The sequence below is a fragment of the Sus scrofa genome, chromosome 15, assembly GCF_054392235.1.
Source record: "Sus scrofa isolate SSC_HxYL_T2T_F1_AM1 chromosome 15, Sscrofa_HxYL_maternal_Yorkshire_Landrace_v2.0, whole genome shotgun sequence".
NCBI classification, from domain to species: Eukaryota; Metazoa; Chordata; class Mammalia; order Artiodactyla; family Suidae; genus Sus; species Sus scrofa.
In genome coordinates, this window is record NC_139397.1 from 58,484,660 (window position 1) to 58,511,144 (window position 26,485).

Here is a 26,485-nt window from a genome sequence, read left to right on the forward strand (position 1 = left end):
CTACATTTTAGAGGAGGCATACTTAGAGCTTGAGTTCCTGTCTAAAATTTGAGAAATGTTTTAATTTTACCTGGAACACATTAGTATCCTCGGGAAACAATTTCTTTGAAAGGTAGTTGGCTCATCTTATCCATCATATGTTGGTTTGTATTTATATTTCAGAGACTTTCGTTTTCTGACCATTTTCAAATTTTAGAGCTTCACTCAGTGTGGGTACCTACCCTCTTGCCGTATACACTTGCTGTAACTCCTCGTGCATTTTCTCTAAAATATGGAAGCCTTGGTTAATCGTCCTCACACCTAATCCAGATTCCTTCATACTACTAAGGGCAGACCTTGGAGATATTGCAGGTTTGGTTCCAGGTCACCTAAGTAAAGCAGGAATCTCAATAAAGTGAGTCATACAATTTTTTTTTTGTTTGTTTGTTTCCCAGTGTATATAAAGGTTACAGCTACACTGTACTGTAGCCTAGTAAGTGTGCAATAGCATTGTGTCTGAAAATACAATGTACATACCTTAATTTAAAAATATTTTATTGGGAGTTCCCATGTGGCACAGTAAGTTAAGGATCTGGCATTGTCACTACAGCTGCTTAGGTCACTGCTGTCATGTGGGTTGGGTCTCGGGCTGGGGAACTTCCACGGGCCGCAGGGCACAACAAAAAAATAATAATTATTTGTTGTTTATAAAATGCTGGTCATCATCTGTGGCTTCATGGAGTCATAGTCTTTTTACTGGTAGAAGGTCTTACCTTGACGTTGATGGCTGCTAACTGATCAAGGCAGTGGTTGCTGAAGGTTGGGATGGCTATGACAATTTCTTAAAATCAGACAACGGTGAAGTTAGCCACATTGATTGATTCTTCCTTTCACTTAGAGGCCACTGTTTGGTTATTACTTGACCAAATTTCAATGCCGTCGTATCTCAGGGACTAGGGAGAGAGATGGGGAACAGCCAGTTAGTGGAGCCAGTTAGTGGAGCGGTCGGAACACACAGGATATTTATCAATCAAGTCCACCATTGTATATGGGCAGTTTGTGGCACCTCAAGACAGTTACAGCAGTAACATCAGAGTTCACTGATCACAGATCACCATCACAAATATAATAATAATGGAAAAGTTTGAAATACTGTGAGAATTACCAAAACATTATACAGAGACAAGGAGTAAGCAGATGCCGTTGGGAGAGTGGTACCCAGAGACCAACTAGATGCAGGGTTGCTCCAGCCTTCAATTTATTAAAAAAAAAAAAAATCTCAATATCTGCAAAGGGCAATAAAGTGAGGTCTGCCTGTCATAGCTTGCTCGAGACAGTCATTTTTTATTTTATACTCCGAATCAACACTATCTGATTCTTTTCAGCCATCTCCAATCCAAACATTGACTGTCTATGAAAGCAACATACAGGGATTGTGTTTGTATTTCACTGGGTTTCAAAAAGTCTGCATCCTAGAAATTACTGTCAGATGCAGGGAGCCAGTCATTTGATGTGAAAAAGCCAGCCAAATTTATTCTATATCATGGCAGAAAAAGAGGAGTTCTCTTACTGGTTTATGTTCCTTTCTACAGATGGACTCATCGACTGTATGGATCCTGACTGCTGTCTACAGAGTTCCTGCCAAAATCAGCCCTATTGTCGTGGATTGCCGGATCCCCAGGATATCATTAGCCAAAGCTTACAATCCCCATCTCAGCAAGCTGCCAAATCCTTCTATGACCGAATCAGTTTTCTCATAGGATCTGATAGCACCCATGTCATACCCGGAGAAAGTCCTTTCAATAAGAGGTTAATGCATCTTTTTCTTACATAGATTTGTAGTGATATCATCAACAGTTATAAGCCCTTGGTATGAAATGCTGATGGCTATGAATTGGAGGCGAGTGTTTTTTTTAAAGTGCAGTTTTTCCTCGTGCGGCAAATCCTTCACCAAACTTCGCACTTCAAGCATTTTTGACACAGTTCACGTACTTTGTCAATTTCAGTATCTGAAACCTAACAGGACATCCCATTAAGGAGTCCATAAATCCTCATTTAACTAGTTGATTTTGTTAGCACAGTTGGAAATGGTTCAAAAGAAGCAATGAAAAGACCCCAAAAGGCAAAACAGAAGTGCACTTTTTTTGAAGCTGAGCTCACTAAATAATATAAATTATGAATTAATGTAATGGAACTGCTAACGGCATGGCAGTAAGATTGCATAAGCTGTTTGACTGGTGCTTTACAGAGCAGTAATGACCTGAAAATAAACCTGTAAGTGAAAGCAGGTGTCTTGTGTCTCACTGAGCAAAAGAAGATGATTTATACCAGAACTCCTGGGTCTACAGCAGTTTAACAGCATTAATGCATTTAGACCCAGCAGTTGATTAAAAGTTGTTGCACAAATATTCCTTCTTGCCCCTTATAGCTTGTGCTTCTTGGTCCCTACAGATTTACAGATTGCCTTGGAATTAATTGGAAAGTATACTTTCTTCATGCAAGCACCAGATATATGACTTATGAAAAGAGCCCAGTTTATAATGTTAAAAACTCATCTCTAAATCATTGATCTTGATACGTCTCCAAAAACCAGATTGCACTGAATTAATACCCCGGCTCAACACCAGGCATTTGGAGAATGTGGATTACAGGGAATTAAAAGGGACATTGTCTTGGGGGTTTTTTCAAGTCTGGGTTTTGTGAGTACAAGTGTGTGCAATAGTGTTATTTTAGCATGAGGTTGAATTATCTCTACATTGGGATGATGTTGGCACGAGGAGACAGATGTTCATTCTGACTCTCTACTTTTCCCACAGCCTTGCATCCGTCATCAGAGGCCAAGTACTAACTGCTGACGGAACTCCACTTATTGGAGTGAATGTCTCATTTTTCCATTACCCAGAATACGGATATACTATTACCCGCCAGGATGGAATGTGAGTTGGTTCCAATACCCTATCTTTGTCTGAAGTATTTTAAGTGTAAAAACTAGCCATTCTTATACCACCCAGCGTGTTTTAATGTCCCTTTAAATATGGAAATACAACAAATTTTACGCTTCAGAAATCTGGGATAGCACATGGCGGCAGAAATGTAAAATCACATACTAATATAAGTCTTTAAAAGTTGATTTTGGAATTCCTGCTGTAGCACAGAGGGCTAGTGATCTGGCTTGTCTCTGTGAAGGCGCTGGTTCGGTCCCCTGAGCAGTGGATTAAGGATCTGGCATTGCTACAGCTGTGGCTCAGGTGCCAGCTCCTGCTTGGATTCGACCCTTGGTCCGGGAAATTCTGTATGCCACAGGGGCATCTGGAAAAGAAAGGAAAAAAAAAAAGGTTGATTTCATTTTCTATAGCATAATAAAAGTGTCATGGTTTTTATAGGAGAATGTTCTTTGTCTTAGAAGATTCATGCTGAGATATTTGTGGATGATATTTTATAATATCAGCAAGTTAAGCCTAGATGGCTCTTTTGGAAAAGGAGGGAATAGGTAGATAGATAAAGTAAATTTGGGAAACTGTTAAGAAGTCAGTAAATCTAGGTTAAGGGTGAATGGATGGTCATTGTATAATTCTTTGGACAGTCCTTAAGATTTGAAACTGTTTCAGAGAAAAGTTGGGAGAAAAAGTGTGTTTCCTCTACAAAGCCTATGAATCTAAGGAGGTGAATGCCAGGCGTAATATGAGATCCAGGTAATTTATTAAGTATGTCTTGTTTCTTCTTAGGTTTGACTTGGTGGCAAATGGTGGAGCTTCTCTGACTTTGGTATTTGAGCGCTCCCCATTCCTCACTCAGTATCACACGGTGTGGATTCCATGGAATGTCTTTTATGTGATGGATACCCTCGTCATGAAGAAAGAAGAGAATGACATTCCCAGCTGTGATCTGAGCGGCTTTGTGAGGCCAAATCCCATCATCGTGTCGTCACCTTTATCCACCTTTTTTAGATCTTCTCCTGAAGACAGTCCCATCATCCCCGAGACACAGGTAGAATATTCTAGCAGGTGGTGCTTTTAAATAAACCATTTTCAGATCTTGTGGTTCCCATGGGATTTTTGTGTGTGTTTGTGTTAGGGAATGCAGAATTCCAGTGCTAGCCTAAATAATCCTAGAGAATGATGTGTAGAATGGGGCATGTGTATATTCGAGAACAGACATCAGTGTAGGAGGGTATCTAGTCATTGCTTAAAGATCTATTCAAAATATCTTTTCTTCCTGCTAAGTCTGTATTTCTTTATTAATTGTAGCCAAATAGAAAACCAGCTTAAGTTCAACAGCTCATAATGTCTTTGCTCATTTATTCATTCATTGAAAAAAGTTCCTAGGGCCTATGTATGTACCTGAACTCTTGACATTGTTACCAAGTGTACCTTGGTCGTTACCCTCAATATTTTACTGTTTAACTATTATAAGCAAAAAATGTTTTAGAAAAGATGACTTTTAACAGAAAATGTCCATTAATTGTCTCATGGCATTATTTTTAAAACGTGGAATCATATCTGAAGTCCTAGTAACTTGTAGTTCATAAAGCCCTATTCTCCACAGGAAATAAAACTATATAACTTTTTTTAAAAATAGCCATATTTTTCAGTATGCATTGTATCTGCTGAAATATCTGGCAATTGTTTTCCTTCCTGTATGTTTCCAATTATAAAAAAACTTTCAGATCTCAAAGGCAGGACGTTGGATACAATAATAATGGACTTCATTTGTATACAGCTAAGTAAAAATATGTGGTCTTTGAAACAGAACGGCACATAGCAGCTTTGCCACATTCATTCTTCAAATATGTGTTGAATACTTGTTCTGTTATAACAGAACAAAGCAGTAAACCAATCAGATGAAGCACCTGCTTTCAAGAAGTTTGCCAACATATGGGGAGAGAGAGACCACAGACAAATAAATATATGTCAGGTGGTGAGTAAGACCTATTTAAAAATAATAAAGTAAGTTAAAGTGGATGGAAGTGCAGTTTTATAAAGTATAATCCAGGAATAGCTCTCTGATAAGATTACATTTCAGCAGAAACTTTAAGAAGACAAGGAATAAATGCTGAAAATAGAAGGTTATTCCAAGTAGAACAAGAGCAAGTTCAAAAGGTCCAAGAGAAGAACATGCTTGGCTTGTTTGAGGAATGGACAAGAAGCCAGCAGGTGTGGCTGAAGGGAAGGTGGTGAGACCACAGATCATTGCAAACAGTGGCAAGAATAAGGACTTTTCCAATTACAACTGAATAATGAGAAGCTGTGGGAAGATTTTAAGCAGATCAAGTACAATTACTGGTTCCCTTCTTTAAAAGATTCTGATAGTTACTATGCTGAGAATATTCTGTTTGGGGCAAGGATGGAAACAAAGAGACCAATCAGGAGGCAATCTCAGTAGTCAGAGAAATGACAGTGGCTTGGATGAAGGTGATTAGGGTAGAAGTGGGAAGAGGCAGACGTGTGAGAGTGGCATCCCAGAAAGAGGTTGGAAGTAAAGGTGAAAATTTGGGAGCCATTAGTCAGTGCTTTAGAAATAAAGTATAGGATGAGATCCCATTGGGAGGGAATGTAGTCAGAAATAAGAAGAGATGATCCAAGAAGCTCTAATGTAACAAATCTGGAGAATGCTCCCAGGTGGATATCATGCAGAAGAGACACCTCGATGATTTGCTGCAGAATGATCAAGCCGACTTTGAGCTGAAGGCTCTGGAAATTCACTGGAACCTTATCCAGTTTGATACTTTCTCCCCAGTGTCCGTCTTGCACCAACACTGAACTTTTTACCCGTGTATATTTTTAACCTACAGGCAGGGTCTATCTCTAGGTGACAAATTTCTAGTAAACCGAATTATTGAAATGGGTTTCAAGTAGTCAACAGTTCCATGAATACATGAAGAGTTTTTTCCCCATTCCATCGTACAGTCGGTAAACATTTTAGCAAAAATTTACCAAGAACCTATAATGTACAAGATACTCTACTAAGATTAAAAAAATAATAATAATAACAAGACTTGGATCCCGCCATTTTAAATGTGAAAAAGCTTTGAATGGAGAACTGTGGACTTCTAAAGAGCAGTCAATTCCTAAGGAAGCCAAGGAAAGCATCACTGAAGAGACTGGCCTTGAAAGGGAGTTCCCATCATGGCACAGCAGAAACGAATCCGACTAGGAATCCTGAGGTTGTAGGATGGATCCCTGGCCTCGCTCAGTGAGTTAAGAATCCAGTGTTGCCATGAACTGTGGTGTAGGTTGCAGATGCGGCTTGGATCCGGTGTTGCTGTGGCTCTGGCATGGTCTGGCAGCTGTAGCTTTGATTCGACCCCTTGCCTGGGAACCTCCACATGCAACGAGTGCAGCCCTGAAAAGCAAAAAAAAAAAAAAAAAAGGTGGGAAAAGATATTTCAGATGAAAGAAAATGTATAAACCACAGCACAATGGTGAAAATAAATGATGTTGTATAGACACTGGTGAGCAGTTTAAAGGTGGGGCCAAAATACTGTACAAGGGAGACCTTGAATTCTCTAGGTAATATGGAACCAGGGGGCCCGTGAAGATTGTTCAGCATTTCTCTAAAGCTTACTCAAGTGACAAAATGCATAAAGGAGAGAAGGAGACAGATCAGTGAACAGGCTGGTGTTCACTGTATTTCCACATGGATCCAGCATCCCGATGCAGAGAGCCCACTAACCACAGTGGTTGTGGAAATGAGACTAGAGAATGGATTGGGCCAATTTGGAAAGTAAAACTAGGAGGACATAGTTTCAAACTGAATGTTTAACCGGGTCAAGAACAGGGCTTACAGATCATGCAGCTTGCCAAAATAGGCTTAATCGTTGGTTTTTCCACTCCAGCTGAATTTACTTTTCCCACTAATTCTAAATAACAAGGTCAAATTAGATTGCCCAGGATAAAGACGTATTCTAATGAACTGAATTACAGATATTTGTTCCATGGGAGGAGGCTAATAAGGATAGTCATCAATTATTAAAATTAGAAATAACACATGATATTTTGAAATACAGAAGCAACTCCTAGAAGATGACAGAAATATATATTAATGAAAGACTGCCTTACAGATAGAAAAACATATCAAACTTATGAGAAGTTATTTTGAAAATAAATTATATGCCTTAGGTTTCAATCACTTAGACTTTCAGAGCCATTTAAGAGTGACAGAATTGGAGTTCCCATCGTGGCTCAGTGGTAATGAACCCTACTGGTAACCATGAGGACTCGGGTTCCATCCCTGGTCTTGCCCAGTGGATTAAGGATCTGGCATTGCCATGAGCTGTGGTGTAGGTCACAGATGAAGCTCGGATCCCAAGTTTCTGTGGCTGTGGTGTAGGCTGGCAGCTGCAGCTCTGATTTAACCCCTGGCCTGGAAACTTCCATATGCCACAGGTACGGCCCTAAAAAGACCAAAAAAAAAAAAAAGAGTCACAGAATCTCTTTTTCAAACTAATCCATTAGTATTTCACCCCAATGATAGACCAGTGAGATCTGTTCAGATTATTCACCCTGGACCCTACAGTTCTACAAAAGTACTGTCAATCTTAAATGTAATGGTTTCCCTGAGATTAATAAAGCTTCCAAGTGTTCATAAACTATTTTGCTTAAGACAGTCAACACGTTTAGTAAGGAAAACACCAACCCTAATGAAGTGGTGAATCTGTTACAGCACAGCACTGTTTTCTGAATGTACTATATTGCATCACATCCCTCATCCAGCCAACACTGACTCACAGGCTAGAATGGAAGTTTGTTTAGCCCATTCTTTTGTGCTATTTCCAACTGTGTGCTTGTTTATATTGGAACTGACAGCTACACCCTCCGTAGCAGGGGTTCTGCTTATGTTATTAAAATGTGTATGACCAATATACATCATTGCTAACTGTTTTATGTGAAAGGAGTTTGTCGGGGGTAGGAGAAACACTGCTGAACACTGAATCACTATTCTAAGATTTTTCTAACAAGAAAAGATAGTCAAGTCTGAATAATGAATATTGATAGGATTAGATGAGAAAGCATTTGATAATGCTATTTAATTCTTAGTGGAGAAAATGGTGAGGTCCTGAGGCAGGTTCTTAAACATAGATAGCCTTGCACTTTACAGTAAGATGTTGTAAGCCTAGGAGTTATTTTTAATTATTGAATAAGATAGCATCTCAAACGCATGGTTGTGAAGAATGACTCTTCAGTGTCTTATTTTAGTTGCTCTGCCTTGTTCTTTTCAATGTAACTTACCTAATTGTCATATATGATCACAGGATGAAGCTTCTGCTTTCTTCAAACCTAGGTACTCCACGAAGAAACCACAATTCCAGGAACAGATTTGAAACTTTCCTACCTGAGTTCCAGAGCTGCAGGATATAAGTCAGTACTCAAGATTACCATGACCCAGTCCGTTATCCCATTTAATTTAATGAAGGTTCATCTTATGGTAGCTGTAGTGGGAAGACTCTTTCAGAAGTGGTTTCCTGCCTCACCAAACTTGGCCTATACTTTCATATGGGATAAAACCGATGCCTATAATCAAAAAGTCTATGGTCTATCTGAAGCTGTTGGTAAGTTCCATGTAAATATGTATCCTGCACGAAAACACTGTCTTGACGTCAGAACTAATATAAAATTAACTGTAACCCATGGAAATCCACGGGTAAGCAGAGAGGAAGCCAGTAGGTTGCCCAGGAAAGTTACCAACTGGTTGGTTAAGATCTATCATGGGAAAAAGGAATGTGTTCCGTCTGATGGAAAGGAGAAAGTATCAATTTTTCTGGCAGAAATTACATCTTGAGAGAATGTTCTAGATTTCAGGTTGTCATATCCTTCTTCTTTCGTGTTTTTTTCCTTGTTGTGCCCCTTTTTTTCATTTTCTTCTTTCCCTTATAACTTTATTCCTTAGCTTCCCTTATCATTTTTCATGTTTTCAGCATCTAACAACAAGTGTAGTTTCGACACATGATGATCAGACATCAGACAACATTTGTGTCCAAAAATTCATTCAGCTCTTTTTGAGTGGAAGGACTAGTCAATTCAATGGAAGGATGTTTAAAAAAAAATCAAAGTGTTTCACTAAATGACTGGACAACACAATCAGAGTTTGACCTGTTGAGAAATGCATAGTGTAGATTCAAGCTCAGGCTCCAAACATCAAAAACTAAAGGATAACATGTGTTTTGTTCTATTAGCTGTTACCTGAAAATGTAATGGACATTTTATCCTGAAATTGATATGTAGTTTGGACTATAAGTAGTTCAAATCAATCAGATAATTGCCACTTCTCTCTTCACTTTGTTCTAAATTTTAAAATCCATGTTTTGGAGTTCCCGTCGTGCCTCAGTGGGTTAAGGATCTGGTGTTGCCAAGAGCTGTGGTGTAGGTTGCAGACGCGGCTCGGATCTCACATTTCTGTGGCTCTGGCGTAGGCCGGTGGCTACAGCTCTGATTCAACCCCTAGCCTGGGAACCTCCATATGCCTCAGAAGCAGCCCAAGAAATGGCAAAAAGACAAAATGAATAAATAAATAAATAAATAAATAAATAAAATCCATGTTTTATTGTGAATGTTAAAATTTTTCATTTGTGATTTGTTGATATTAATTTACTGGTAGCTTTACTGTTCATTCCTGATAATAGTATGTAAATGGAATGTCATAATCTGGCCATCTCTTTTGCTAAATTGAACCATACTTACTATAACTATTTTCTATAACTTAATACTCTTGGAAACTAAATATCTCTAGTTTTTCAGACAACAAATATTATTTTTTAGTTGTCATCTGATCACCATTTGGGGCTGATTTATCCATTCTAAGGACTTAACCAGATGCCCAATAAGAACTTCATTTTGTCCTGTGAACCCCGGTGAAAAGGTGGTATGGGGAAAAAAATTCTCGTTTTCTATTAAATCAGTACAAAAACAATATCTATAGATCATTTTTAAGAAAAAACACCTTTTATATGACCAAACCTTCTCATATAAAGAAATAGAGTTTATAAAAAAATAAGTGGAAATATAGTCTCAGAGCACATCTGTGGGGGGAAAAAAGCTGTTTTATCAGAAAAGTAAAATAATTTTACCTTTCTGCCTGTAGTTGGGAACGATGAACCATGATTTGTTTTGATTCTAGTGTCTGTTGGATATGAGTATGAGTCGTGCTTGGACCTGACTCTGTGGGAGAAAAGAACTGCCATTTTGCAAGGCTATGAATTAGATGCTTCCAACATGGGTGGCTGGACGTTAAATAAACATCACGTGTTGGATGTTCAGAACGGTAAGATCTTGTTCACGGAGAGTTAATATTGCTCACCTTCAGGTTGATTAAATTGGACCAACATTTGATCCTATGCATGCTGTATGATCAGAATTAGTAGAGGGAAAAAGTATATTTTTAAAGACCATAAAATCCTAAAGTAGGAGTTCTCATCATGGCGCAGCGGAAACAAATCTGACTAGGAACCCTGAGGTTGCGGGTTCGATCCCTGGGCCTGGCTCAGTGGGTTAAGGATCCAGCTTTGCCATGAGCTGTGGTGTAGGTCGCAGACACAGCTCGGATCTGGCGTGACTGTGGCTGTGGGGTAGGCCAGTGGCTACAGCTCCGATTAGACTCCTAGCCTGGGAACCTCTGGATGCCGCGGGTACGGCCCTAAAAAAAAGACCAAAAAAAATAAACCCCTAAAGTAGGAGGTACATAATACACTTCATAGTGTTCATACGTTGATCACCAACATAGTTTTCCCAGAAAGTCAGTGAGTTGATCCAAAGTGCTTTAGGGACATTAAAGAAAAATGGAGGGAGGGGCACTTTTTTTTTAAGTAAGGAAAAAATAAAATTCAGAGTGATTTCACCAAAAGCTTTCTAAAAGGTCTTAATCCTTAAATAATGAGTCTATTCTGAGTATCTAGAATCTTTTTTCAGTTCTTTTTAGACTGGATTTGAGGAGGGAAAATTCTATTCAAATTGGTTATACTATTAATTGACTTTGAAAACATTAGGGGAAAAATAAATGACTAATCTGAGGGGGAAAAAAAGCAAGAATCAATGATATTACTTGTAGTAGACATTATAAGTAAATCTGTTCTGAAAAAACATGCCAGATCTCACAAACCAAAAAAAGATAAATTACTTGTAAAATGCAGTCAGCCTTATCTCATAAAGAAGATTATTTACATTAGACAAATTCAGTTTTGTCCTCACTGTGTTTCTAACACTTTACCACATGCTAGCTACATCTCAGATCATTTATAGCTACTTTGCTAGAAAGGCAGCATCTTAAGGTGACTTGCTTGCTATAGCCTCCTGTGCTAAAGCCTACCATGCCAGTGACTCTGCTCTCCTTTGACATATAGTCAGAGGACATTTCAGGGTCCTGTTAAAATCATCCAGCTTTTGTCTTAGCGGAGGTTTTTGGAAGGCTCAGAATGTGGAATTGAACATCCAGTGCAAATAATATTTAACTATGATTAATGGCCACTTTTTCAGATGAATGTTGGTTTTTGTGTGTGTGTATGTATATGGGGTTTGTTTGTTTGTTTTTGGTTTTTGTCTTTTTAGGGCCACACCTGCGGCATACAGAAGTTCCCAGACTAGGGGTTAAATCAGAGCTGTAGCTACGCCACAGCAACACAGGGTCTGAGTTGCATCTGAAACCTACACCACTGCTCATGGCAACACCAGATCCTTAACACACTGAGCGAGGCCAGGGATTGAACCCAAGTCCTCATGGATACTAGTTGGGTGCATTACCACTGAGCCATGATGGGAACTCCCTGATGTTAGTTTTCCTTTTTTTGTTGTTGTTGAGAAAAAAAAAAAAAAAGTTTATTGAAGAGGATACATTTTAACCTTTCAAATGTACTAAATCAAAAGTAGTTTCCAGAGAGTTCTGGTCATGGCGCAGCAGAAACAATCCAACTAGGAACCATGAGGTTTCAGGTTTGATCCCTGGCCTTGCTCAGTGGGTGAAGGATCCAGCATTGCTGTGAGCTGTGGTGTAGGCTGGCAGCTGTAGCTCTGATTCAACCCCTAACCTGGGAACCTCCATATGCCGCAGGTGCAGCCCTAAAAATAAAAAATTTAAAAAAAAAAGTATTTTCCAAGCCAGGGCTTGAAAATGCTGGTGTTTTACCTCCAGAAAAGAATCATACTGAGCAAATCAATAGTAAGGAAAAAACAAAACAGAAAAACCCTTCACACCTTTTCTGTTTTATAGCAGTACTGAGCTCTTCTCCCTTTCCAGCTGTGTCCTAGACATCAGATTTAATTCACTGTGTGCCCCATATGGTCGGGAGCACAGCCCATAACTAGTGCCACATGCAGCACACACTTTGGAAACGTTGGCCTTTCAACCAAGGAGGAAGCTCCGTGTGTACCCTCCAGCCATCAGCAGTGTCTGAAGCAGTAGTAGTTACAGTCTGTTCTGTTAGTAACACAAGTCTTAATTGCGGTCTTTCAAAATGCAAAGCCACGTGCCAACCATGCCAGTGGCTGCTCTTGTTTACATTCTCCAAAATGAGATTTCACATGGTTTGACATATCTCTGTACTCCTTCAGAAGTTCTTTACAAACAAAACTGGAGGAAAACCTCTTCACATGCATTTTAGTTATAATGAGAATAGAGCGCAAAGTTCATAAACATTCAGCCTCGGGATTTCACCCAAGAGATTATGAACCAGTCAAAAGGCTTATAGCGAAGAGCTTCGGGAAAGCCCACATCTCTGCAGTCCAACAGTTATGATACCCAACACGCAGTGTAGAATTCAGGAAGATTAAGAAACTCATAGGGAAACCAGGAATGGGTTGGGAATATGACTGCAGCAGCTTGGGTCACTACAGAGACCCCCAGCCCAGCGCAGTGGGTTAGAGGACCAGGCGTTGCTGCAACTGCAGGGTAGGTCAAGGCTGCAGCTTGGATTCAGTCCCTGGCCAGGAAAGTTCCATATGCCATGCAGGTGCAGCCATAAAAAGAAAAAAAAGAAACTCATAAATATTCTGTGTGTGTATATAATAAAAATACGGACACACACATTCTACCAGAGAATAACATAGTTAACTTTTATTAAACTATCAGGTCAAGTGTAAAAACCGGACTACTCTAAATTCTGTTCTCCAAAAAAGGTTCTAAATTATGAAAAATATGTTATTTTCAAATGCGAGGTAACCTAATTCACAGAGTGAACTGATTGTGATTTCAAATTTTATCCAAGAACAGCTTGACAAGTAGTGGCCTTTCAAAGTGACATGTGTCTAATTGAATAAACAAAGTGATTTGTAATCGTGACAAGGTGGATGAGTTATGGAAATATATTAAGGAAGAAGAGAAGGCAAAAATGTAGATAGTGACAGGTGTTTGTGCAGGCACCCTGGAACATGGAAATAAATATTCTAATGTTCATCTTTCTGTTCTGTCATAATAGAGGAGAATCATGAAGAGCCAGTCGTTCTAATGACTGAATAAATCAGATGCAGTAGAGCACTAGGCTGACTTGTAGGACTCTTCTGATGAAAATTACAGAACTGGCTCTTCTAGGAAATTATAGTCCCGTAATTGTCAAATAATGTAATCACGAAAAGAGAGATTTTAGGGATCATTAATGTATTCTTTGAATATTCAAGGCAAAATGCCTTTCATCTGTCGTTATGATCCAGCCTTATTTAGATTTCTTTTCTCTAAATTTGAATAAACCTGTTTTATCAATCCTGCTTTCTTTATGTAAATTTGCTATGATTATTACATCACCCAAAGAGCAAAGCATTAAAAAAGTAATCACAGAATTCACCTAAAATGTGCTGAGCTGTAAGGGGAACATAATTATTCTGATCTCTTCTTCACTTTAAAATTATCCCAAAGTGAGAAGATAAAACACTTTCTCAAGTTTCCTTTTTGTACTTTCATGTGTTGATTCCTTTAACAGTATATCTGTTAAAAAGTAAAATCAGCATGTGGTTTATAGATGATAACACATTGAGAAGGGTCTTGAATTGATATGGAACAATAATGACTGACCCTTGAGTTACACTGGACCAAGATGGAACCAATGATCTATAATATAACAATGGTAAATGAATAAAATTAGAATCTCAAATCTAGTTTCTAACTATGAATATATTTAATATTTATTTAGGATTTTTTCTCAGAACTTCACTGAGGACCACAATGGTGCAGACTGGCATTTTGCCTTCAAATAATGGGCACTTTCATGTCTAAAGGCAGAGTTCACTTTAAATAATGAACTGCCCTTGCCAATTTTGTAATGTCTGAAATTTCGAATAACTGCATGTACATGCATTCTCGTATCAGACTGAAGTATAAGCAAGAAGAATATTCTTTGACGGTATAGTAGTATATTGAAGGTTTGGTACATATTTTCTTTCTTTTTTTTTTTTTTTTTTTCTTTTCGTCTTTCTAGGGCTACACCTGTAGCATATGGAGGTTCCCAGGCTAAGGGTTGAATCGGAGCTGTAGCTGCCAGCCTACACCAGAGCCACAGCAATGCAGGATCTGAGCCACATCTGCGACCTACACTGCAGCTCATGGCAACACTGGATCCTTAACCCACTGAGCGAGGCCAGGGATCAAACCCGCAACCTCATGGTTCCTAGTCAGATTCGTTAACCACTGAGCCACGATGGGAACTCCAGGTTTGGTACATATTTTCTACCTTTGTTTTCCATAAAGTACACTTAACTTTTTAAAAATAAATGATAAATTCATAAAGAAGAAATTCATATTTATGGTTCACATTTTTATTACTTGTATTAACATAATATTTCCAACCCCATTTAACGGTTAGGCAGACTTGCTATTCCCATCGTGTGGAGAATTTGGTTGCACATTAAGATCCTCTGGAGAGTTTTTAAAAATCTCCATGCCAAGCCTGCACCCCAGTCCAATTAAAGCAGAATCCCTCAGTGTGAGATCCCAGCGTCAGTATTTTTTACAGCCCCCCATCAGCTCCAGTGTGTAGCCAAATTTGAGAATCACTGATGATGGCAATTTGGGTGCTTAATTTTTCTGGTTGGTCCTTTGTTTCTTTCACCAAACATTTTTTAAATCCATAATGGACAGTATTTTTTAGATCTATCCTTTGTATCTTGTCATATAATATCTTATGCTAGGTAATAGAATGGAGCACTTTGCAATAAAACTTTATTTTTTTTTCAGGGCCACGCTTGTGGCACGTGGAAGTTCCCAGGCTAGGGGTAAAATCAGAGCTGCAGCTGCTGGCCTATACCACAGCCAAAGCAGCATGGGATCCGAGCTAAGTCTGCAACCTACACAACAGCTCAAGGCGGTGCCAGATCCTTAACCCACTAAGCAAGGCCAAGGATTGAACCTGCATCCTCAGGCACTAGTCGCATTCTTTTTTTTTTTTTTTTTTTTTTTTTTGTCTTTTTGTCTTTTGTTGTTGTTGTTGCTATTTCTTGGGCCACTTCCGCTGCATATGGAGGTTCCCAGGCTAGGGGTCGAATCAGAGCTGTAGCCACCGGCCTACGCCAGAGCCACAGCAACGCGGGATCCGAGCCGCGTCTGCAACCTACACCACAGCTCACGGCAACGCCTTATCGTCAACCCACTGAGCAAGGGCAGGGACCGAACCCGCAACCTCATGGTTCCTAGTCGGATTCGTTAACCACTGCGCCACGACGGGAACTCCACTAGTCGCATTCTTAACCCACTGAGCCACAATGGGATTTCCTGGTAGAACTTTAAATAAAGGTTTTTGCAGTCCAAATCTAAAAGGCACTGGATTTTTGTTTCCACCACAAACATGTTTACTTTTCATCTTTACTCCTTTTAGTGTAAGAAGAATGCATGTTCTTTCTCCTAGGGATACTGTACAAGGGAAATGGGGAGAATCAGTTTATCTCCCAGCAGCCCCCAGTCATGAGTAGCATCATGGGCAATGGACGAAGACGCAGCATCTCATGCCCAAGTTGCAATGGTCAAGCTGATGGGAATAAGCTCTTGGCCCCAGTGGCACTAGCGTGTGGGATCGATGGCAGTCTGTATGTAGGGGATTTCAACTATGTCCGGCGGATTTTCCCTTCTGGAAACGTAACAAGTGTTCTGGAACTAAGGTATGTCTCTCCTCAGTTTGGGATTCTGATCAATGCTAAACGTACCTGTATTTTAAAAAGTATTGAATCTAGTGTAATCATTGAGTTATTTAAACATACCTTTCCAGTGTTTCAAATTCTCCTTAGGAAGAAGTTAAATTCTTGGTTAAAGTTGGGAAAAACACAACCAGTGTATATTGTGCCGTAAATGTATAAGAGTGTATAAAGTCACCGCATGTGCCAAACATCTCACTGGTTTCAGTGAACTTGCTATATTCCAAGAGAATAGAACTAGGATTTTAAATCCCTTTAGTTATCTTTAAAGTAACCTTGTAATATAGGCTCTTGCTTTTGTATTTCACATTGGTTGAAATTAAGGTGTAAACTATTTTCCAGCAATATTGGGACATAACAGCAAACAAACTAAGCCTGTAACTTTTAACTAAAATGTTAGATCTTCAAGTTGGGTTAACCCATTAGCCAGAATGCCAGTAGTTAAAGTAACAAATTGTTTTTGCTTTGCTCATTTAAGTGTGATTATCAAAATCCGCCTATTCTGTAAATTATTTGCTAAGCCTTGACCTACAAAATTCATTTCCAGTGTTATTTCTGCTTAAGTTAGCAATTTTCCATAAAATAATTAAAATCTCAGTATTCAGCTCATTATATTTTAGAAACCTTTCTAACTACGCTTTTTTTTTCTCCACCTTTTTTATCTGCTTCCACCAAGAAATAAAGATTTTAGACATAGGTAAGCATGTTTCCTAAAGGTTTTCGTGTATTTTCAAATGTCCTTTTTCCATTTCAACGTGACTCTCTGACATTGTTTTCTAAGAAGGTTTCATCATGAGAGAGGAAACTCAGTATCACAGAACAGCTAAGGAATGAAAACTGCTCAAGTGAACCTTTACTGTACAACAGACTGCAAATCCTATTGCGCAGTGTAATTGGAAAAAAAATTTTCAAGTTGGCACTAAAGTGAATTTTATCACCAAAAAAATTATTATAATGAACACCTGTATAACAACAACAGAAGAAATCTATACATTTTTGTTACCAACTCTAAGCCTTATTGGACAGAACATAATTTGAAGCACTATTGGGAGAGTTTAAGGAAAGTTTAGTTTGAACAATAGCCAGGGAAGATCCTGGTTTATTGGGCCCAAAGCTTATTCAATTTGGAGGACTCTGCTTCAGGAAAAAAAAAATCTAAAAAGAGTTTACCTTGGCAAAATTTTTAAAACATAAGATTCTGTGAAGATGCTGCCAGGGGGTTTGGAAGGAACCCATATCAGGAAAGGGGCCCTAAAGGTTAAGGTTTATTGGCTTCCTGGTAAATTCATCACTGCTGTTGTTTAAACTGTATATTTAAAACCCATTTAAACTGTGTATTTTCCTAAGTTGAAAGAATTGCTAGGTTTGAGTTTTAAGTAGTGTTTCCATTGACGTTATTGTGAAAGCAAAAACTTTTCTCCAGACTAAGAATGAATATGGGTGAGACAAATGTATAGGCTCAAAAGTTTTGCAGATTCTATTTATTCTGTACCCTTAGCTGGAAAAGGGACAGGGCAGGCTTGTGAATGGATGCCTTGGGCTGAAAACTTTCCTCAGGACAGCAAAAGGGAGAAAAATATGTCTGAAAATAAAGCTAGCAAAAAGGAAGACCTATTGGACATGCTAAATCTAGCGTGGCCATTAAAAGAGCTAATAAAATGGTATTGGGTAGAAAAATTAGCAGTAATTTATGTGAGGTCCTTGAGATGAATAAATCCACATGACTCAACTCAACTATTGTGCAGAGATTGACAAGTAGGGGGAAAAAAAGGTTCTACTGAAAGATGTGCAGCTGCTGCCTGTCAGTGTGACCAGGCCTGGTCCCAAGACCTTTTTCTGAGATCCCCTATTGATCTTACGCTGTCAGCTAATAGTCCAGCCACATGTAAAAATTAACACGGAATTCCTCCAGACTTCTGAGCATGCTGCGCTCCGCTTTTAGAAACCACAGCAGGATATCAAAACTTTCCAGGCCTTGCCCTCTTAGTAACTGTGGAGAAAAGACAAACTGGTGCGTACACCCAATAAATGCGAAAACGCTAGAGGCAATACAGGAAAAAAAATATCAAAGCAGCTACCTTTTAACAAGCTGGCCTGTTACATGCCAGGCACGGTCCCAGATAGACGGTGTTGCAGACCCGCAGAACAGTCTGTCACGATCTGTCAGGGTTACAATAGGAAATGATGGAGGCTCAGGAAGGTTACACATCTTCCCCAAGATACATAACTGAAAATTGGGGAAGTTCCCGTGTGGCACAGCAGGTTAAGAAACCAGCGTTGCCTCAGCTGTGGTGCTGGCTGCAACTGTGGTGCAGGTTTGATCCCTGTCTCAGGGACTTCCACATGCCGCAGGGGTGGCCGAAAAGAGAAAAAAAGAAAGAAATGGGGAGCAGACACTTGAACTATGCTAAAAAGTGTGTTCTTGGCAGTACCCCATACACCCAGTTTTTTGTTGTTGTTGTTGTTTTTAATTTAAAAAATTTTTTTGGCCGCGCCCATGTGGAAGTTCCCAGGCCAGGGGTCAAACCCTCACCACAACAACACCCGAGCCACTGCAGTGACCATGCAGGATCCTTAACTCACTGTGTCACAAGGGAACTCTAGTCTTTATCTATCCAAATGGTTTGGTCTCTATGGGCTAATCCCCCAGATATGCAAAAAGCTAAATTTATTTTACAATCATTTGACGAATTAATTAGAAGTATAATCTCTTTCTCTGGAAAGAAAAATCTGTGAGGTTAGAGCTACATTGTTATTAACAATTCTTCATAATATGAATTCATCCCGTACTAACTCGTGATGTCTGGCAGTGATACTCATTGTAATCCCTCTCTCATGATCCTGTCTGTTATCTCCTCTGTACAGTCTTCTGGCTAAATGTGTATGCACTGTCTTTCCTGTATGCACCTTGCATGTAAAACACACTGGTTTGGGGGTTTAAGTGATATTCATCTTTATGTTAACTGATCGCTTACCACGTGCTACACACTTTGACAGAAAATAGTGTGAGACAAAGTCCATACTCTCAGAACTCACAGCCCAGGAAGGGAAACAAGATGTACATGTAACAGACTAAGTGACATCATCATTATCATTTTTGACACTTAATTATATCTATGGCTTGTACTGTGAGAGTAATCCTATGGAGGAAGCTTACTGGGAGATGGGAGTGTGGTAAAAGGGTTGGTATTTGACACTGGTCTGAAAATGAAGTTTGCTTAAATAGAGCAACAAGAAGAAAGGAGGGCAGTCATGAAGAAAGAAGCTACAGCAAATAAAGTTACTTGCTCAAAAGAGATGAACAAAACATGTCTTAAGAGGAACCCGATCCACTTCAAATTGTAGTTTTGATCAAACCCAAATTACCGTGTTGTTAGCAATGAGAGTTCCAGGTAGAAAGGCAGGTTAGGTTCAGGTAGCTCAGGGCCTTGATTGCTCTAAGAAATTGCTCTCCTTCTTCAAGGTAACAGACCGTGGAGAACCATTGTCTGATCTTGAACAAGGTAGCAGCATCTCAAAGTGGCCTTTTACGAAGGTGAAGCTGGCATCAGTGTTGAGGATGACTTGAAGATCAGTTGGAAAGCTGTTACTCGAAACCATGAGATGCCTGGTACCTAAGATAGTCTGACTAGCCATGGAGGAAATCACCCCGAAAATAAAGGAAGGCAAAAAATGGACACACTGTATATGGGTGATGAAAAAGAGGAAGGTGTGGAAAACAACCAAGGCTTTTGAATCCAAGTCATGAAAGGGTTGACAGAATCATTGACAAAAATAGGGATTTCGTTTGCTAATTGACCTAACAAAACCAAGATATTTCAGCTCGCTGGAGCTTCTTTTAGTTTAAAAATTAAAATTCTTTTCAGATGCCTTCTCCTATTTACCCACCTATATCATCTTCCCTTTACCAGCTGATAGAATCCCACTTGGCTTTCTCCTTATCTCCACTTTCCTGCCTAGCATAAAAGTCATGAAAGGATTGGGAATAGGTGATAGAAGAAAAAGAAAAATATGTCTAAATCTGTAAAAATGAACAGTGAGTCAGTTGTTAATGGTTAAGTAAGTAGAAAAATGCTTCTGATCCTCTTCCTATGATTCAGAGCCTATCAACAGTGTCATTAATTGGACTAAGGGGAGAAATAATTAGTAAAAATATCGAAAATAAATATAAAGCCAATATTCATTATTTTAAAATTCAGTGTATTTTGTAAATTCTACAAGTACTGTACCAAATTTAACATTATATCAAATCAAAGAATCTGGCTGTACTTTAATGAATAGATATAAATACTACCCAACATATTAACTTTTTCATATGAATGGTAGCTTCTGAAATGCTTAAAAATAGAAGTTTTTTTTTAAATTTGCTAAACATTTCCCCCTATGATGTTTATTGCATTAGTTTGCTGACAGATCCCTTTTATAGGTAGTAAATTTTAGCTCATCCCTGTTCCAATTCTTTAAAATTCCAGAATAAAGGAAATTAAATTAATTAACTAATATCAGCCAAGGGGCATTTAAACATGTAAGCCTAAAAATCAACTTTGTGAATTTTATATTACCAATTAAAAGATCAAAGAAAGTGTCAATCACAGGTCTGTGAATTTGAACCAATTAAAGTTTAGATACAAAGCTGTAAAAACCTGATTCAGCACTTCTCATTGACTTATATTTAAAAATAAAGCACACATTTAAAAATATGACATCCCAAAGCTCTGCTTACAGTAATCTAAACAGTCTTGTATTAGCCAGAAAATCACAGTTTAATTTTATACATCATTGGAACGTATGCTCCTTCAGACACTGGTGTTCTAAGGACTGTGGTGCAATTCCCAACTAAAAAGATAAAAAGCACGAGTAATACCTATTCTATAGCTTGTTCTTTGCAAATATTTCTCTAGTCTAAGAAGGTTGAATTATGACAGAACAAATGAGCAAATCTAGTTTGCACTTAACCACTGGATCCGTGTCTAATTGAGTAAGACATAGAGAAGCTGGCTTGGTAATTGTGATGATCTAGGCAATTCAGGATGAGTTAAGAATCAGGGTCCAGTGTCGTAAAGGTTCCTGACTTGATCTCAGTTTCTTGATTTTGCTGCTATTTGCCACAATGTGAGTGTAATCCTTTCTGAAACAGTAATCCTTTCTGAAACGAAAATCTCAGGCAGTCACGCAAAATTGTTGTGCTGTCTTTCTGCTGAGCAGAGATTTCCCCCAAAACCCAAACTTTGTAAATTCCTGCACCCCAGCTGCCAGTGGCTGTATGTAGTCATCACAGCCTCATGTTTTTCCCAGGAGATGTATATTACTGATCTCAAAGTGCCATCACCCATTGTACCGCCACCCCAGCCTCTCCAGTGCTTGGGCTTTTCAGGAAGTTGGAAGGGCAAGAATCAGTGCCCCCATCAGATAACTCTGTGCTTAAATCAGATGTTCTTGAATCTCAGGCACTCGTGGCTCAGAGCTTCTTGCCACCAGCCTGTTACTAAAATTTCCAAATTCTCTTTTTTTTTTTTCTTTTAGCGTTACAGCCCTGATTCCTTCTTTCATTTAGGGGAGGCTGGGACCCAAGAAGCAGCTGTCATTTGCCATGCCAGGCTGCACTGCAAGGAATGGCCTGGCTCTGGTTTCCTGCCATTCTCTGGGGAGTATTTCCAGGTGCAAGTTGTGTTCTCTGGGGCCACAAACTCCTCACATTTGTTCTTCTGGACAATAGTGTTCTGTGCAAAATGACAGCCTTCATTTGGCGGACTTTTTAACGCCATGGGCATACAGTGCTTGATTTAGAAACTTTTGTGCCTTCAAGGAAGGAGACGCTTTAGGACAGGAAATAGCAAATATAAAGTATCACTTTGGACCTACTCTTATTATAGACCCACTGGAATAAAAGTGATGCCAGTAAAGGCAAAGCTGATGACTCAAATGTCCATTATTTTGGCACCAAGAAAACTCATGCCCTCTAGCTAAAAAACGTGCCACTGCTACTCAAGCAGCCATCTCAGAAATCTGTTTTTTTTTTTTTCTCAAAATGAGGAACATCATGAAAAAGAATGCATTATTCATTTACTTTCGTCATTATTACTCTAGAAACAATTCCAAGTGATTTTTTTAAATTTAATGACACCAGTCACTTTATTGCTTTTTTATTTTTTTATATGTTAATGACAACCAGTCACTTTTTTAATTTTTTGGTCACACCCATGGCATGTGGAAGTTCCCCAGCCCACAAACCCGCACCACAGTAATCACCTAAGCCGCTTCAGTGACAACACCAGATCCTTAACCCACTGCACCACAAGAGAAAACCCCCAAGTGATATTTTTAAGAAAGATCTGCATTTTTTAATAGTTTTGGATGTTAAATATAACAGCAGGACTAAGAAAATAAATGTGAACCTATCCAAGTTTAGATAATTATTTTTTCCTTATTTACATTTTGAGAGGGCGGGTTATAGTTTAGTTAGTTAATAATGATTATTATACTTCTACACTGGCTAGAGTTATAAGGCAAAAGACATTGCAGTGTAAGAAGAGAGAGGACAAAAGCCAATAGTAATAAAGCTAATACTTACTGAGTACATTTTATGCTCTAGGCACTGTTCTAAGAATTTTACTTGTGTTAATTCATGTACTCCTCTAGGCATCTTATGAAATATGATTATTATCACCTTTACAGATAAGGAATCTGAAGCAGAGGTGGGTTAGATAAGGTCACATGGTTAGTGATGAAGCTATCCATGCAATCTGGTTCAGGGGTCAGGCTGATAGATACAACTGGCAAGAAAATAAAATGTGTGTGTACATATTTATAATCAACCATACAATCATTCATTATTAGTATATATCAGGAAGGTAGGAAAAACTAGAGAATCTCTTCAATGTCATGTCTTCCAAAATAGAACCAGCTTGATTGAGTGATAGCTCCACCACCAACTCTACGTACATACCTGGAAGATCAGCTCTGCCGCTATCAGACTGATTTTAGGGGGAACAAACCTCTATAAAAATTGCTCTGAATGTTATATCGATATGGAACTTTTCGCTCCATTGCAAAGTAATAAACTCCCACATTAAAGAACACAATATGTCTTGCTGCATTTAAAATTTCAGGCATCAACTTAGAAAAAAATGATATAATGACACTGAGCATGACAAGTTGATCCTTCTCTATAACCCAGTGGTTCTGAAATGCTTTTATGTCAGATGCTTGCATCTCTTTATGAGTTCCTCATAGCGCTTTCCACTCTTTTGCCCTTCCACACATATTTACACACTCAAGACCTCTTGCTCCCATCTGTCTCTCGTCGCTAAAAGATATTAAAGGCTGGAAATAAGACCCAGAATCTGAAGGCATTCGGGCCTTTGTGTGCCCTGGTATTTCTCTGTATACTAACCTCACCATCACTGCTTTCTATGGCAGAAGGTCTCTGCAGACCCATGTGCATCCAGCTGTCCCCTCTACCAATGTGAGAAACACTAGTAGACGATAGAATCTGTGACTTTTGCAATAGAATCTTACAGGTGTGATCAAGGACATGTATTCACCACTTAAAAGGAAGAGCATTAAGTGGTGGGAATTGCTTCATTAGAACCTAACCAGTAATGGGAAAACTACTGCGCCATTGTTTAGAATAAATATTTTCATTTAGTTAGATTTATATTACATATTTTAAATATCTGCATGCAAAATAAATGGAAACAAGGGTATAATTTGTGTGTGTGTGTGTGTGTGTGTGTGTGTGTGTGTGTGTGTGTGTAAAGAGAGAATAAATGACAATATATGAGTTAAAGCCAAGTTTGTCATCAAATGACTTGTGGAATCTAGTGAGTTCCTATCAGTTGACATCTTTGTTGAGACACCAAATCATTTTAACTCTTTTTTTTTTTTCCGTCTTTTTTTGTCTTTTTTTTTGCCATTTCTTGGGCTTGCTCTTGTGGCATATGGAGGTTCCCAGACTAGGGGTCGAATCGGAGCTGTAGCCACCAGCCTATGCCAGAGCCACAGCAACGCAGGATCCGAGCAACGTCTGCAACCTACACCACATCACGGCAACGCCGGATCTTTAACGCACTGAGCAAGACCAGGGATCGAACCCGAAACCTCATGGTTCCTAGTCGGATTCGTTAACCACTGAGCCACAACGGGAACTCTGAAGTCACTTGAACTCTTTTCAGAATTTTTTTTTTTTTCAAAAGACAATATTTTCACATGGTGCAAAATTACATAAATTCCAAGACTATGGTATTCAGTGTTTGTAAGGAGATAATCTTTCCATTTCAACAATATGTCATCAGTCGTCCATTCCTTGATGTTGGTCTTACCATTTTTTTTTACAGGACACAAAGTATTTTGTATTTGCACTAATATATATTAATAAAATTGAGGCACTCTGTATTGTGATCCAATGTCTGTACATCACCAAATTCATAGACAGGTCTTAGAACACTTTAATTTGCAACTTTAAAAATGAAAGTGAGGCTTTCCCATTGTGGCTTAGTGGTACCGAACCCAGCTAGTATCCATGAGGACTCAAGTTCGATCCCTGGCCTCGCTCAGTGGGAGGATCCGGCATTGCTGTGGCTGTGGCATAGACCAGCAGCTGTAGCTCCGATTTGACCCCTAGTCTGGGAACTTCCATATGCTGCAGATGCTGCCCCAAAAAGCAAAATAATGATAATAATAATAATAACAATGAAAGGAATGGACCCAGCATTCTGTCTCTGCATTAATCCACTAAGGCTGCCGCCTACCCTTAAATAGTCTCACCTGAGTTTTTAATTCCATAGCTCAGGACAAACACTGCAACTGCATCAGAATACGTTCCTGGTTACCGTAGAGCAACCAAAATAGATATGATGCTGCATTTTATTTTCCATTTTTGAAGCGAGGTGTTTTGGGTTTGGCTGCAGGAGAAAACAGGAGATCTCTCTATGATGAGATGCACATAAAATCCCTCGTACGTTACACTTCACTGGAGAGTTTGGTAGAGACACTCGTCCCCTGGAATAAACTTGAAGCCTGTCACTCAAGGGCTATGTAATAATGGCTTTGTGTGAACCAAAAAAGATCTCACGAACTTGCTTCTTTATTTTAGGCTTCTAGAAGCACGTTGCTTTCTAAAAGTAATTATTTTAAATATGGCTGTGTAATAAATTGTTAAATCCTCAGCAACAGGTAAAGCAGAAAGGCAGTAGTGTCAGAGATGGCCACTCGTTCTTTTTTTTTTTGTCTTTTGTCTCTCTTAGGGCCACACCTGCAGCATATGGAGGTTCCCAGGCTAAGGGTCAAATCAGAGCTACAGCTGCCAGCCTACACCAGAGCCACAGCAACGCCAGATCCAAGCCGAGTCTGTGACCTACATACACCACAGCTCACGGCAACGTCAGATCCTCCACCCACTCACTGAGCAAGGCCAGGGACCGAACCCGAACCCTCATAGTTCCTAAATGAGATTCCTTTCTGCTAAGCCACCACGGGAACTCCACCACTCATTCTTTAAGTCATTCTTTTAAGTCTTTGCTGTTCATTTTCCAATCATTGATTCAGGGGTCTCAGTTTATAATCAGTTTGCCATGATCCATTTTATTTTTCTTAGAGTTTCTGTGTTTCAGAAGTAACTATCTTGTGATGTTTATGTATGATCCTTTTTTTTTTCTTTTTCTTTTTTTTTTTTTTTTTTTTTTTTTTTACAGCAGCAACCCAGCTCATAGATACTACCTTGCAACGGATCCAGTCACGGGAGATTTGTACGTTTCTGACACTAACACCCGCAGGATTTATCGGCCAAAGTCACTTACGGGTGCAAAAGACTTGACTAAAAATGCTGAAGTGGTGGCAGGAACGGGTGAACAGTGCCTTCCTTTTGATGAAGCCAGATGTGGAGATGGAGGGAAGGCTGTGGAAGCAACACTCATGAGTCCCAAAGGTACCAGCATTTATCAATTTGAGGATTTCTTTTTATTTAAAAAAAAAAAAAAGGTGGAAAATGCAGTTAGTGCCTGATTGTGTTTAATGCTGAGTCTAACATTTTACCCTCAACTGTGTTCTGGAAAGCTGTTTCACATCCACTGTTTTTAAAAGCCATTTAGCGTGAAACTGCTGGAATCCTGAGTTGATTTTACAGTAAGTATGAGGTTCTTGGCATTTTTTATTCTCATACCATTTTTTTTTTTTTCGACTTTTCGGAGAATAAAGCAACTACTCGATCTCATTCAAGTCACATCCTGTTCAACTTGAAGGAAGTATCCGAATTCTTTCATTGTCCTAGAATTTCTTTGTCAGGAAGGAGTCCCAGGCCTCTTTAAAAACCATCACTAAGCAACCCTATTAGCCCTCACCCCATTTGGAGCTATTAAACTTTTGTTTCTATGCCATGGGAAAAAATGCTTGCTGTGAGGAATTTCTGAAAG

General features: G+C 39.1%; 1 protein-coding gene across 50 annotated transcripts in view; it reads left to right on the top strand.

The window, feature by feature from the left end:
• Positions 1 to 26,485, top strand: part of TENM3 (teneurin transmembrane protein 3) — a 2,581,468-nt gene that overhangs the window by 2,510,637 nt on the left and 44,346 nt on the right. For 26 of the 50 annotated variants that reach the window (XM_085000902.1, XM_021076354.2, XM_085000908.1 and 23 more), the window contains 8 exons: positions 1,572 to 1,788; positions 2,796 to 2,915; positions 3,705 to 3,966; positions 8,260 to 8,527; positions 10,093 to 10,236; positions 15,794 to 16,043; positions 16,753 to 16,773; positions 25,769 to 26,001. In XM_085000902.1, the coding sequence (XP_084857028.1) occupies positions 1,572 to 1,788; positions 2,796 to 2,915; positions 3,705 to 3,966; positions 8,260 to 8,527; positions 10,093 to 10,236; positions 15,794 to 16,043; positions 16,753 to 16,773; positions 25,769 to 26,001 (1,515 nt within the window). The remainder of the gene's footprint in view (positions 1 to 1,571; positions 1,789 to 2,795; positions 2,916 to 3,704; positions 3,967 to 8,259; positions 8,528 to 10,092; positions 10,237 to 15,793; positions 16,044 to 16,752; positions 16,774 to 25,768; positions 26,002 to 26,485) is intronic. The other 24 variants (XM_085000906.1, XM_085000912.1, XM_085000918.1 and 21 more) reach the window with 3 other exon arrangements.